This window comes from Ictalurus furcatus, chromosome 24, assembly GCF_023375685.1.
Source record: "Ictalurus furcatus strain D&B chromosome 24, Billie_1.0, whole genome shotgun sequence".
NCBI classification, from domain to species: domain Eukaryota; kingdom Metazoa; phylum Chordata; class Actinopteri; order Siluriformes; family Ictaluridae; genus Ictalurus; species Ictalurus furcatus.
In genome coordinates, this window is record NC_071278.1 from 14,749,600 (window position 1) to 14,763,594 (window position 13,995).

At 38.4% G+C, this 13,995-nt stretch overlaps 1 protein-coding gene across 1 annotated transcript; it reads left to right on the forward strand.

The window, feature by feature from the left end:
• Positions 1-4,659: 4,659 nt before the first annotated feature.
• On the forward strand, positions 4,660-13,990 carry bzw2 (basic leucine zipper and W2 domains 2). Its single transcript, XM_053612747.1, has 12 exons — positions 4,660-4,764; positions 5,883-5,953; positions 6,868-7,044; positions 7,689-7,792; positions 7,977-8,042; positions 8,831-8,966; positions 10,446-10,555; positions 10,828-10,998; positions 11,554-11,700; positions 12,044-12,182; positions 13,277-13,399; positions 13,527-13,990. Exons 2-12 carry the CDS (start codon positions 5,890-5,892, stop codon positions 13,550-13,552), a joined length of 1,263 nt encoding a protein of 420 aa, XP_053468722.1. The 5' UTR covers positions 4,660-4,764; positions 5,883-5,889; the 3' UTR covers positions 13,553-13,990.
• Positions 13,991-13,995: the final 5 nt, after the last annotated feature.

Consider the following 13,995-nt stretch of genomic DNA (forward strand, 5'->3'; position numbering starts at 1 on the left):
CAGGTGGTGTTTTAAAAGAGGAACTGAAGACCTAATTTGAAAGTTTTTATTGAACAGGACACAAGAAAGTGTTACACAATAAAATACAGGAACCAATCATATACCAGTATGCAAATGAAGCCCAGGCAACACCGGTTTTGCAGTGAATGATTAGGTGCATGCAGAGTTGTGGGCGTCCCCAATTTGCAAATAAAATCTTTGTGCTTTTTAATGCAGTCCTGTGACACTTTTGTTGAAGTGCTACATTAAGCAATGTATTATTTGTTATAGAAAAAAGTATGTAAAGGTTGTAATTTACATGCCTGTGCTTCATCAGGCTGATTGTTTTCCATTCTGTATTTGTACTAAGATGTGAGCACTTCTCATGCTGGTCAGGTTTGATCTGGTTCACCCATTCGTTCAGACAAGTATACATTTGGAGGAGTTGGAAACAGTTGCCCTGACACCAGGCTGTTGTTGGTTTTCTCTCTCTCTCTCTCTCTCTTGATAGAATTGATTTATAATTCAAAATAAATAGATTAAGATCCACAAATAGATGTAGCAAGATTCACAAAAATTAATTAAATTCACAAATAAATAAAATTAGATTTGCAAATTGAAATATTTACACCGGGGTTGTACCCCTTCTATTTTATGATAAGTGTCCTGAGATTTTTAACAATCACAGAGAGTCAGGACCTCGGTTTAACATCGCATCCTAGAAACAGTTCTGTTTTTACAGTATAGTGTCCCTGTCACTATGTTGGGGCATTAGGCCACACACAGACCACAGGGTGAGCACCCCCTACTGGTCTCACTAATACCACTTCCAGCAGCAACCATAGTTTTTCCCAGGAGGTCTCCCATCCAGGTACTGGCCAGACTCAATCCTACTTAGCTTCAGTGGGAAACCAGGCAAGAACTGCAGGGAGATATGGCTTTGGCAATAGTGGTGCAACCTGATTTTTTTTCTTCCTCAACATAATGCTTTGTACATGTACTGTACATGTATTCATTTATTCATCTTCAATAACCTCTTTATCCTGGTCAGGGTTACAGTGGATCCAGAGCCTTCCCCAGGAACACTAGACTCGAGATAGAAATACACCCTGGATGGGATGCCAGTTCATCTCAGGGCACCATGCATACACACACATTCACATTCACAGCACGCTCTTGGGAGATGGGAGGAACCCAGAGAACCCGGATGAAACCCTCCACACAGACAATAACTTGAGGGTAGGCTTGAACCAGGGACCCTGGAGCTGTGATGTGGCAATGCTTCCTGCTGTGCCACAATGCTGCCTGAGCAAAAATTCTCAACAAGTGCTTGTCTTTTATCTACCAGCCAGTTAGCTATTACTGTGACTGCCTGAACAAGCAGCTGTGCTTGAACACCACCTTTGTATTTAACTTTCCCCATGCTGTAAGATCACAAACATTACAGATCCTACAGAATGAACTGGTCACCTAAAGTTAGCTAGCTAGCTCAAATATAAGCTCCGGTTGAAAGGGAAAGTGGTTGGTCTGCTGTAACCTCAAAGTGTAGGTGCTTTTGCTGAGGCTCTGAGTATCTCCTGGGCTAATGGATGCAATGAGCCTGATCTCTAATAAGTTTTCTAAAATATTTTGTAGAGAGCAAAACTATAATGCAGGTTGTTTCCGAGGTGTTTTTACTTCATTTATCCGATCTGTGTTAACTAGATAATGTTTTCACGCTTGTTTAAAACCCACACAAGAAGATAAAAGTACATAGATCAGACAGTCAAATGGCTTGAACCACTCCCTCTCTCTACACTGTTGCAGATAAACTTCCCAACACCTCTTGTCACTACCAGGTATCAAGAGTTCTCAACTCTTAAACAATTAAACAATAATTAAACAAACTCCAGAACAAGGACAGCTGACTATCATCCATCATTCACTAGCTTCCCCACCAAATTAGGAAAAAATAAATGCCTGTTCTGTCTAGTAAGTAAAAACATCTCAATCTAAATCTAAACAATCTAAAACTCAGTCAGTCCTAATCCTTTCTAATAGTCTAATATCAGACTCTTTCATTATTACACTCCTGTTTGTTTAGGCTTTTAAGCTTTCTCGCTTCCTCTCTCTCACCTGATCGGCAGCTGGCTCCTGCCATTCACCATGTAGTAGGACTTTTTTCATGCATGAATTTGGAGCATGATGACATTTGATGTTTTTGAGCTGGCGTAAGACTTATGCTTGCAGATTTACTGCCAAATCCGAGCTGACACGGCACTGTGAAGTACTGTTACAGCGTTGTCAGGGCAACTCACAGCAGCTGAAGAACATAATGTAATACAGTATTTTTTTCTCCCTTCATACATTTTTCACAATATTTAACAAAAAAATCTTTCTTACTATAACATTAGAAAGTTATGTTGTGCGGTTGTGGATCAGGTGGTAGAGCGGGTTGTCCACTAATCGTAGGGTTGGAGGTTCGACTCCTGGCCCACATGACTCCACATGCCGAAGTGTCCTTGGGCAAGTCACTGAACCCCAAGTTGCTCCCAATGGCAAGTTAGTGCCTTGCATGGCAGCTCTGCTACCATTGGTGTGTGAGTGTGTGTGTGAATGGGTGAATGAGACACAATGTAAAGCGCTTTGGATAAAAGCGCTATATAAGTTCGCCATTTACCATTTATGTACAATACCACAGTTTCAGCAGGGCAGAAATATGTGACTGTTGTGTATTGTTAGCTTAACGAAAGAACAAACATGTATTACAGTATGGGATATACTGTATTCTCCAGTGTAATAAAGTATAGATATAATAAAGGAGTGGAACTTCCTCTTTTTGTCGTACATGGACTTTTTTCTGATGTAATTAAAGGGTGAGACACGACTCAGGCTCCTCTTTCGTTTGCGAGGTGTGATCTCTCTCTGGATGACTCAGTTTCCCAGCTGATTCACACTGTGTAAATTAACCCAACGACGACACCCAGAAACTTCTTCTAGCATCAGTGATACCAGGTTATTGATACAGCCAGTGCTTGTGTTAGATACCTTTTCCACATACCTAACAAACGCAATGTTGTCATTTTTAGCATACAGCGGATGAAGAAATCCGGGCTGAGTAAAGCTGCAGTGAAAACAACCCTTGTGGAACTTGAATTCCTTCTGTCCAATTTTAGGGCAAGGATTCCAGGGTGATATCGGATATCTCCTGTGTACATGGGTTCAAAGCTGCAAGAAATGACTAGCTCAGGAAGGACAGTGTGCCCAAGCCATTATTAATCAGAATTAGGGATGAGTGATACAGCAAAAAAAATATAATACAATACATGAAATGCATCACAAAACAAAACAATAGAGCATTTTCTATTATATATCTAGTATCTATAAAAATGAGTCCTAAAGAAACTTTTGCATGAAGGGGAAAAAAAAGCTCCTCATCATTAATGTTATCAAAATCCCCAATTTTATTTGTCCTCCGATTTAATTTGTCATTATTTGTGTAAGACACGCCCTTTTTACTGCAGAAGCCTCTTCAAAATCAGGTAAGAAATTCAGTTACAATGGCTTTCTTTGCAATCTCATATTTCAGTAGTTTCAGGAGTTAGGGCTGAATGGGCAACGCTTATTTCTAATTGAGCTAAAATAAATTGATTGTGGGGGTTGTGTTTGCATATGCACTGATAGGCCACATAGAACCCTCAAAAATACCCTCCAAAAAAGTGAGGATGGGAAATGTTGCATTTTTGTGATTACTGGCTTTTTGAATATTGTAATGGATGGCTTGATTTGGGAATCGTCAGTGGTTGTGCACCTGAAAGGGATTGTGTACAGTCCCGTCCGAAAGGGACTTGCTATACACGGAAGACATTTGGGTTTGAGATGAAAAGATGAATATGAGATGTCAGAATTTCAGCTTTCATATCCTCATATTTATATCTAGTTGTGTTAAACAACTTAGAACATGGCACCTTTTCTTTGAACCCACCTATTTTTTCAAGTGATAAAAAATATTGGAACATGTGACTGTATATGCAATTACCATGCACACCAATTTCAGCACATTTCCCTATACTGAGATAAGAATGGAAAAACACAACGTTTACTCACAACCTGCTTATAAGGCCTAAGGGCTGCTGTAGAAGAGGTCAGCAAATACTAATGCAACCACTTTCATGAATTCTATAATTAAAGGGTTTTGTCCTTTCAGAGATGGGCCTACATTTTCAAAAGGAAGAATCTGTACTTATGCGAAACCTTTAGGAAAGCAACCGGAATTACTTTTTAACTGCTATGGAAAGTTTGATAAATCCAAATAGTAAGAGCTATAATCAAAAATTCTCTTATTTTTAATGTAGTAGTTTTCAATGTACAGTGTATGCACATTTGAATGTTAATTGATGTAATTAAACAACTGACCCTAGGCTTTCATATGTGAGTTTTGAGTAAACATGTTTTTGGTCCTTTTCTCAGTACAAGTAACTGTAAATATTATTTAAAGATGTGATAGGTAGAGAAATAGCACATTCCATTAATCATTGTTAAAGCCGTGTGTGTGTGTGTGTCTGGGTGTGGGTGGGTGGGCATGCATGTGCACAATGCCAGGCAGTGGACTATGCTCAGACATGTCCTTGCTGTAATACGACACATGTCTCATGCGTGGCTTACTGAAGTTTACGCTGTCACAGAGATGAGCTCCTCTATATTTAGCTCCGAGCAGTGTGAGCTTGACAGCCACTTTGTGCTGGAGTGCTCACAGAGAGACACACACATCACACTCACTCTGTAGTGGAAAGGACATTACAGCAGGTAAGCTTTTCAAACAGCAGGCTTTTTTTTGTTTCTCTCTGTACTGTTTCACTGCAGATAAGCTGTGTGTTCAGGAAATATAATGCGTGGGAAATACCTGGCACAGAAGTGGTTACTGAAAATAAGGAGTGGAAAAGTTGGGTGTTATAAATTGCTATACGTTACTGCTGCTTTGCATTCTGAATGATGTTCTTACAAAATGGTATTGGGTTGTTGACTGTTTTTTTTGTTTTTAGGACTGCTTAATATAACAGAAGCACTTATAATTTGAACATGCGCTGTGCATTAAAGGATTATGCCATCATTTGTTTATTTATTTATTTTTTCTAACTTTTAATTTGTACTTAGTACATGTGTAACATATGGGTAATTACTATGGAGAACACTTGTCATATTTCTCTTCTGTGAAAAGAACAGAGCAACTGGGGACTCAAGCCTAATAATGCAAGTCTAAAGGCAGTTATTGATAACAGACAGCTATGAAATGTGAATTCACACATGTGACACAAGCATGAGAGAGCAATTCAGTATATATATATATATATATATATATATATATATATATATATAAAGCTTTCCTGGTTATTTTTTTGGGTTTCTGTGAGATCAGGTGGAACTCGAGGTACTTCTGTATTTACTTTGCACTACCTTGATTATACATAAACACAAATTATTCCGTCTGGAAAAAGTTGTCTGAAAGGATGAAGTATACAGCTTTAGAGCTTAATTTACTTTAGGCAGAAGAAGACATTCCTTCAACTTCCTCCAAAAATGTGGTTTGCATATAACAAATGCCCTAGCAACTGCCTATAGACTTCCAAGGTTAAGTGAGTTTTGTATAAACAGATGTCAAAATCCTGGGCCTTAATAATCACACATACACTACAGAGGCTGGAGATGGAAATTAGTTGGAAAGTGTAAATCTCTGGATTATTCCTTTAATGCATTTAGGTAAAGCCTCCTGTTTCTGGAAGTACTTCAGCCTGCTGGTATCTTTAGACTTGGACTGGCATTAGAATGTTTTCCAAATAGATAAAAAAAAAAAGCATGTCTGTAAATCTCTCTGTATAAAAGCATCTGCCCAATTCAGTAAATGTAACAGATATTTTTCTTTTCAGGACTTTTATGAATACCGGTAAGCAACAGAAGCCAGTGCTTACAGGCCAACGGTTTAAGACCAGGAAAAGGGGTAAGTTTCCATTTTCAGCACTGTCCATCTACTCTGTAATAAATTATAGTGATTTAACTAGACTAAATTGCTTTTATTTTGCCTTATAGACTGTTTGTTAAAAACTTTTATTTCCAAACAAATTGACTTTTATCCAAGTTTGTCTGGGCGCTTATCCATATAAGCGCGCATACACACATATAACACTCCCCTAAGATACTTGTGTTCTACAGTCTTTCACTCCATGTTGTTACAGTCCCTGTAGCAGTTCTCTGCCTTCCATTAATAGCCTGTTTGTGTTCGCTCTTACACAACACTAAGCTGTGTGGAGACCCCCTACCACCTCACTGCTGCTGCCATTTTTCCACCTGATCACACACACACACACACACACACACACACACATACTGTACATGTATACAGATCAGGAACAGCAGCTATGAATCTGCCAACACTGGTTCAGATACAGGACTTTTCAAACAGGCTTTACATGATTTAAATACATTAGCACAAGAGAGCTATGATTGCAGCACAGTGCTGTTTTTCATCCTGAGCCTGGCTTGGCCTACAAAATGTTCCTCATGGGCCTGTGACTGCTAAATCTGTTTTTTTTTTAATCGCAGGACACTGGTGTCACACTTCAAAGCCTTACTCTGTAGGTGCTATTGGCTGTTCAATGTGGGGTGTCACAGCCATAGCCAGTTAGTGTGTACTTCCACGCATTTGGTCTGATGTATTCATGAACCATGTACAGTAATGATGGCTACTAGATCTCATTAAAAAGTGCAGTATTCATCCTCAAATGCTCACATTTGTGCACAACTATCAGTTATACAGACAAGAAATGTCTTTAGGGAACCCTAGCGTAGTGTGTACCAGTCTGTACCAGTCCCACAGCTGGCTTGGTTCTGATTATTTCCCTCTGGTTATTGCAGATGAAAAGGAGAAGTTTGAGCCCACGGTTTTCAGAGACACAATCATTCAGGGCCTCAACGAAGCTAGGGGTGATCTTGATGCTGTAGCCAAGTTTCTGGATGTCACCGGTTCGAGATTGGACTACCGTCGCTATGCTGACACTCTGTTTGACATCCTCATTGCTGGGAGCATGCTTGGTACTTTTTCCACATTTACAGTACTATCTTCATTATTATTTTTAGATTTCAATTAATTATATATTTTAACATGAAATGGGTCAGCTGAGTCTTATTTAGTTGTCAGGTGTCTGTTACTAAATGGCAGGTATTTGGTAATGCTGGGGTTATTCTTAGCTTAGTATCATGATCAAGAGCAACAGTGCATTAATGTTGCCTACAGAATCACTACACTGTACTTTGTCTAGAATTAGCTCACATTCAGGGTATCTCTGTAAACTTAGCTGCAGCTAAATGGTTTATATTAAGTCACACTAATCAGATGGACAAGTATGAAATCTGTCTTAAAGAAACAGTTCAGGCAAAGTGATTAACAGTGAGCAGAAGCTACAGTTAGTAAGCAATTAAATGTACATGCACATACAGTAGGTATTCAATTATGATATATAGTCTGTAGCTATGCACAGTTTGTCAACCCCACATTGACCTAATAAAGCTAATACACCTGATATAAATATAAATAACAGCTAATTTTTACATTTCACACACCAGGTTGTGTTTTTTCTCCCCTGTTGGCATTATCTCTTTAGTGTTTATTGAAACAAGCAATGTACAGTCATGCAAGCCATTACAGCATTAACCTCTAACCTCTGTTTCTCTCCCAGCCCCCGGGGGAACGCGCATTGATGATGGGGACAAGACCAAGGTGACTGTCCACTGTGTGTTCACTACAGAGGAAAATCACACTGCTGCTCGTAGCTATGCTCAGGTAATGCTTGGTAATGCTCAGATGTTGCAAGTACAGATCAACTTGACACTATATTACAAAGTGCTTTATAAATGAATCCTTCAAAAGTTTATTATGTATAATGTACATTTTTAACATTTGGATGGCTGGAAATGACATTTGTTTATTATTCTGATTTTCATTTTGTTCATTTACATATCGCCAGGTTTTCAATAAACTTATCAGGAGATACAAATATCTGGAGAAGGCGTTTGAGGATGAAATAAAAAAGGTACTTTCCTTGTACTCATATTGTTCCAACAGATGGTGTTTATATTGTGGGGAGTTAAAACAGTTCGTCTTACATCTTTCATCAGTCAGCCTAAATACTGCTATGGTATAAGAGCTCTGTGCTGTTTGTCATGATGAGTCACTGTTGTCTATGTAGCTCCCATTTATTACTCTTCTGACAGGCTCTAATTATAAATGTACACCTAATTATGAAAAAGACCACATCTGAAGGAACATTTTATTGTGTCAAAGCTTTTCTGCTTAATAAGAATAGTACGCTGAGAACAGGACACATTAATGGGTATGAAGGACTTGATGCAGTACTTATATGCGTTATTATATTATCCCATTAGTGTTTATTTTCTACTTAAAAATAATTTTTGGTTAAGCTGTAAATAGCTTGGGCTTTAAGTGGTGTGGTTTTGTTTGTGTCTGTCCTACTGATACTGACTAAGGTACCTGGTAGGTTTTAACATGTGAGCCTAGATCTTCCATAATAAGGTGTGCCCAAGGCATAATAACCAAACCACATAATTGTGGACTTTTGAAACCATGGTCAATAAATACTCATTATGTTGAAGTTTCTGGTTGCTATATAATTAAAAATATAACTATTCAGTGTTCATCTGGCTGTTTTATGCCTTAGTAAAGAATGGGCAAGGCTTTTGTTCAGGCAGTGTTTTGGAGGAACACAAATAAGGGCCTTTCTTTCTTTCTTTCTTTCTTTCTTTCTTTCTAAAACCTGTTAAACATGGACACCTTCTGCATGTTGCTGTTTGCCCTGGGCAGCTTCTTCTCTTTCTGAAAGCCTTCAGTGAGTCTGAGCAGGCGAAACTGGCCATGCTGACTGGCATCCTGCTGGCCAATGGCACACTGCCACCTGCCATCCTTACCAGCCTCTTCAGTGATAACATTGTGAAAGAAGGTTTGTGGAAAATATTATACATTAGGTTTTAAGCATGTGTGTGTGTGTGTGTGTGTGTGTGTGTGTGTGTGTGTGTGTGCGTGTGTGTGTGTGTGGAAGGCTAGGGCTTAGGGATTACAGTTATGGTGATACTGGGAAGGTCAGCATTTACCAGGTCCATCAAGAGGTTCTCTCTCCACAGCAAAACATCATCGTAATGAATAGATTTCACATTCGATTTGACATTCATTAATCTCCAACAACCACTTATTAGGAACACCTGTACAACTACTCATTCATGCAGTTATCTAATCAGCCAATAACGTGGCAGCAGTGAAATGCAAAGCAGGGCCAGCAGCTTCAGGTAATGTTCACATCAACCATCAGAATGAGGATAAATGTGATCTCAGTGATTTTGACCACTGCATGTTTGTTGGTGCCAGACGGGCTGCTTTGAGTATTTCTATAACTGCTGACCTCCTGGGATTTTCACACACAACAGTCTCTAGAGTTTACTCAGAATGGTGTAATAAAGAAAAAACATACAGTGAGCAGCAGTTCTGGGGATGGAAACGTCTTGTTGATGAAAGAGGTCAATGGAGAATGGCCAGACTGGTTCGAGCTGATAGAAAAGCTACAGTAACTCAGATAACCACACGTCTAACCTTGAGGTGGATGAGCTACAACAGCAGAAGACCAGGTGTGGTTCCATTTCTATCAGACAAGAACAGAAGGCTGAAGCTGCAGTGAGCACAGGCTCACCAAAACTGGACAGACTGGAAAAACGTAGCCTGGTCTGATGAATGTCGATTTCTGCTGAGGCACACAGATGGTAGGGTCAGAATTTGGCACCAACAGCATGAATCCATGGACCCACCCTGTCTTGTGTTAACAGTCCAGGCTGGTGGAGATGGCATAATGGTGTGGGGAAAGTTTTCTTGACATATTTTGGCACCATTAATACCAATTAATCATCACTTGAATGCCACAGTCTAGTATTGCTGAGTATTGTTGCTGACCATGTGCATCCCTTCATGGCCACAATTTACCATCTTCTAATCGCTACTTCCAGCATGATAATACACCATGTCCCAAAGCAAGGTTGTTGCAAACTGGTTTCATGGACATGACAACTTTTTCACCTCTGCTAAGCATGAGTTATTTTTTGCAGTTTAGGCTTTTCAGGAGTTCTCAAATTTTAATTCAATAGATGCATGGAAATCCCTGTAGTGGTCCCTGTAGTGATGGGACACTTTGCATGTTTGTGGAAGTAATTAATACCAGTCAAGTACTTGCAGTCAATCTTTCATTTATAGGTTTAAATTTTTTAATTTTAGAAACATGTCTATTTTTGTAGAATAAATATTCACTACCAGTAAAGGTTATTTGGAAAATGTACACCGTATGAATGCACACTAAAGTTTTTAGAATCATCCTTCTGTGTGTGATGTGGGAATTTATGATTGTTTTACTTACCTCTATGTCAATCTTATTATACAGGAATCGCTGCTTCCTTTGCAGTGAAGCTATTCAAAGCATGGATAGCTGAGAAAGATGCCAATGCAGTGACTTCAGCCCTGAGGAAGGCCAGTCTGGATAAGAAACTCCTTGTATGTTTGTGTGTGAGAGATTTCCTGCGGTTTCAATAATAGATGATATTTAATATTGTAAACATGCCAAATTTGAGATAATCAGCAGATCTGTGAAGGTGTTTACTCTAAACATTCATGACCTTAAGAACTGGACAGCGGAGAAAGTCATTACTTTGTTTTAGTTTTTTTTAGATTATTACTAAATTTTGACGTAATATATAAGTTATTTTTGTTCTTCATTAGCCAGTTTAGTTAATGAGTATAATTCAGTCTCATATAAATTTGCTCAGGAGCTCTTTCCTGCCAACAAGCAAAATGTGGAGCACTTCACATTGTACTTTACTGAAGCTGGACTGAAGGAGCTATCGGACTTCCTGCGTGTGCAGCAGTCTTTGGGCACCCGCAAGGAGCTGCAGAAAGAACTGCAAGAGCGTCTGTCTCAAGAATGTCCCATCAGAGAGGTGAACATGCCTCCGCATTTATACACTTACTTCTCTAGTCATGATGTCATTGGTTGTGGTTAACACGATACTTGAGGACATTTCTACGATATGTGATATGTATCACAATATATAATTTAGGTAACAAACTGTCTGCAAAACTGTAGTAAAAGAAATAAAAAATAGTTAAACTGAGTTTGACAGTACTTTTTTTAATGCCTACAAATACAAAGAAGTCATATTAAACTTCAGCCATTCAGTACCATTTAATATGTAATTATTAAAAACGTAAAAAATACATCACCATTCCAACGATATATCGATATCAACGATATCTCGATAGAAAAGTGTATCGCGTAATCACTTATCATGGTATCAGTATTATATCAATATATCGCCCGGCCCTACTACTGAGCATTATATTGTACACAAATATTTGTGCTCATCAATATGTACAGCTGATGAGCAATAGTGCTTAAGGCTACACAGTAAGCTGGTTGGTGATATATATATATATATATATATATATATTTTTTTTTAATCTAGAAAAAAATGATATGCATTTTTCCTGTTCAGATTGTGGTGTATGTGAAGGAAGAGATGAAGAGGAACGATCTACAGGAGCAGGCTGTGATTGGCTTACTCTGGTCCTGCCTTATGAACGCTGTAGAGTGGAACAAGAAGGAAGAGCTGGTTACTGAGCAGGCCCTCAAACACCTAAAGGTACATAGATTGAGGAGGTGTTCTCCTGAAATGCATTAAATACATTTAGTAATATATTAATACGCCATCCTGTTACAGTGACTATGCCAGTAAATTGCACTTCCCTGGGTGGAGGTAGTAGGAAAGCTAACCAATTTATTCATACTGTAGGTGTTATGACATTTATACAGGAATTGTTTTATGGACAGTACAGACTGCTCACAACACTATAAATCCTGAGCAAAAGTACTGATAGTACTTCTTGCAGATCTTTTCAATGTTAAGAGTCTATTCTGCTAGTTCATTTATGAGCCTTTACAACCCCGCATGGTTAGTCATACTGATGTCTTACTCTTTTGTGTAGCACTACGCTCCTTTGCTGGCTGTGTTCAGTACTCAGGGTCAATCTGAACTGGTGTTGCTGCTGAAGATTCAGGAGTACTGCTATGACAACATCCACTTTATGAAATCCTTCTCCAAGATAGTAGTGCTATTCTACAAAGGTACTTATTAACAGAAAAAACTCACTTGCTCAGTTATGGTACGTATATACGAAAAGCTTGGGGAAAGTTATACACAATTTACCCATTACCCTGAACGTAACCGATCAGCCAAGATGTGTTTGGTGTCCAAACGAATATATTTTGTCCTCAACTTATATACTTGTTTCGAATGATAATGTTAAGCTAATCATGTAAACTCATCTCTAAATAACTGATTTTTTGAGAGTAGGATAGTCTGTATTTACAATAAATGCCCTCAGTGAAGAACTGTCTAGCTATACTAAGGGAAAAAAATATTCTGTTGTCTAAATTGAGTCCTTAACAGTTTTATTCATTTTCCATATTACAGGAAGTCATACATTATCCTGAACCATGTCATCAAGCCTGTCTAAATTTACTCAAAGATCAGTAGTAGTAGTAAGGATCAGTAATTGTGACAGTAGATTTAGCAGGTTGTAGACTATACTCCGTTCAAAAAATCACTGTCTTTATCTACATCATAAGTGATGAATAACTGGCTGTGATTGGCCCAATGGCACTTAAATAACATACAGCATAATAGGCACCCAAATCTAATTCCAACCCAAATACTAGTTACAAGTAGTAAGCTACTCCATCATATCAAGTAAAGGTTGGTCGCTTGCTATTTTTTCACATACTGTTTAGTATGCTAGTGTACAGTTTGGGACAATATGCACATCTCTCTAATGAGTTAATGAGCAAAGTCAAAATGATTAAAAAGAGCTCGGAGCTGCTCAGGACAGCAATGGTGGGAAAACTGGTCAGTTTGACTGCACAGAGTTTATTTAACTTCATGGTTTTACACTGAATGAAGGCTGTTATCCAGGGCAATGACCCTTATGAACATTATTGATAGTTTCGTATATATCTATATATATATATAGATATGTGTGTGTGTGTAATGTTCATTATGTATATATAATGTTCATTGCTCATATCTGTAGCTTTTCATAGCACTATGATGCTGATACAAAATACCAACCCCCTGGTCACATCTCGGCTACATTTGGACGTTGTGTAAATTATATTTTTCAAACGGTGTTATATGACTATGCACCCTTCTCTGTTGTTAGCTGACGTCCTTAGTGAGGAAGCCATTTTGAAATGGTACAAAGATGCCCATGCTGCCAAAGGGAAAAGTATCTTTCTGGAGCAGATGAAGAAATTTGTGGAGTGGCTTCAGAATGCAGAGGAAGGTATGAAGGTGTTACAGAAATGTTGAAAAGTATAAACTCTGCTTCATTCTCAGTTTTGCTTTACTGCATATACAGTATACCAGGCACTACTGAAGTCAGTATGTGTGTATGACACTCTCTCTGGCAGAGTCTGAATCCGAGAGAGAAGATTAGCATTCTGGACGACTGAAGATCACGACACACTGCTCTCTAAGGCCAGCCTGTTAGTCCACTGTAGTAGGAAGACTCCTAGACACTCAAGCACAACCAATGGAGAAGCCATAGATAACCTTTTAATAAAAAACACATATTCTTTACCAGTACTGTTCAGGTACTCTGAAATTCTGCTTCTCAAATATTCAACGGAATAAATCCACTTGTATGTATGACTGATTTTTATTAATAAAAAGGCTTTTATATGTACCGTATCTTGTTGAAATGTCACATCAAACACCGAAAATCCAAAACCATAATCTCAGTTTCTACTAATGTGGGAGGGATTAGAGGTTTATAGTTTGTCTTTTTTCCCCTCTGAAAATATTATACAGTGAAAATACAGAAGTGTTATTGTATTTTTTTATTTTCCAATAAAGAATCTTTTTAAAGCCCAAATGCTT

Bases quoted from the DNA above. Each gene is read 5' to 3' on its own strand.
- bzw2 (XM_053612747.1), top strand. From the start codon at position 5,890: ATGAATACCGGTAAGCAACAGAAGCCAGTGCTTACAGGCCAACGGTTT. The intron at 10,999-11,553 runs GTGAACATGCCT...TTTCCTGTTCAG, and splicing joins AAGAATGTCCCATCAGAGAG to ATTGTGGTGTATGTGAAGGA. The intron at 13,400-13,526 runs GTATGAAGGTGT...TCTCTCTGGCAG, and splicing joins GCTTCAGAATGCAGAGGAAG to AGTCTGAATCCGAGAGAGAA.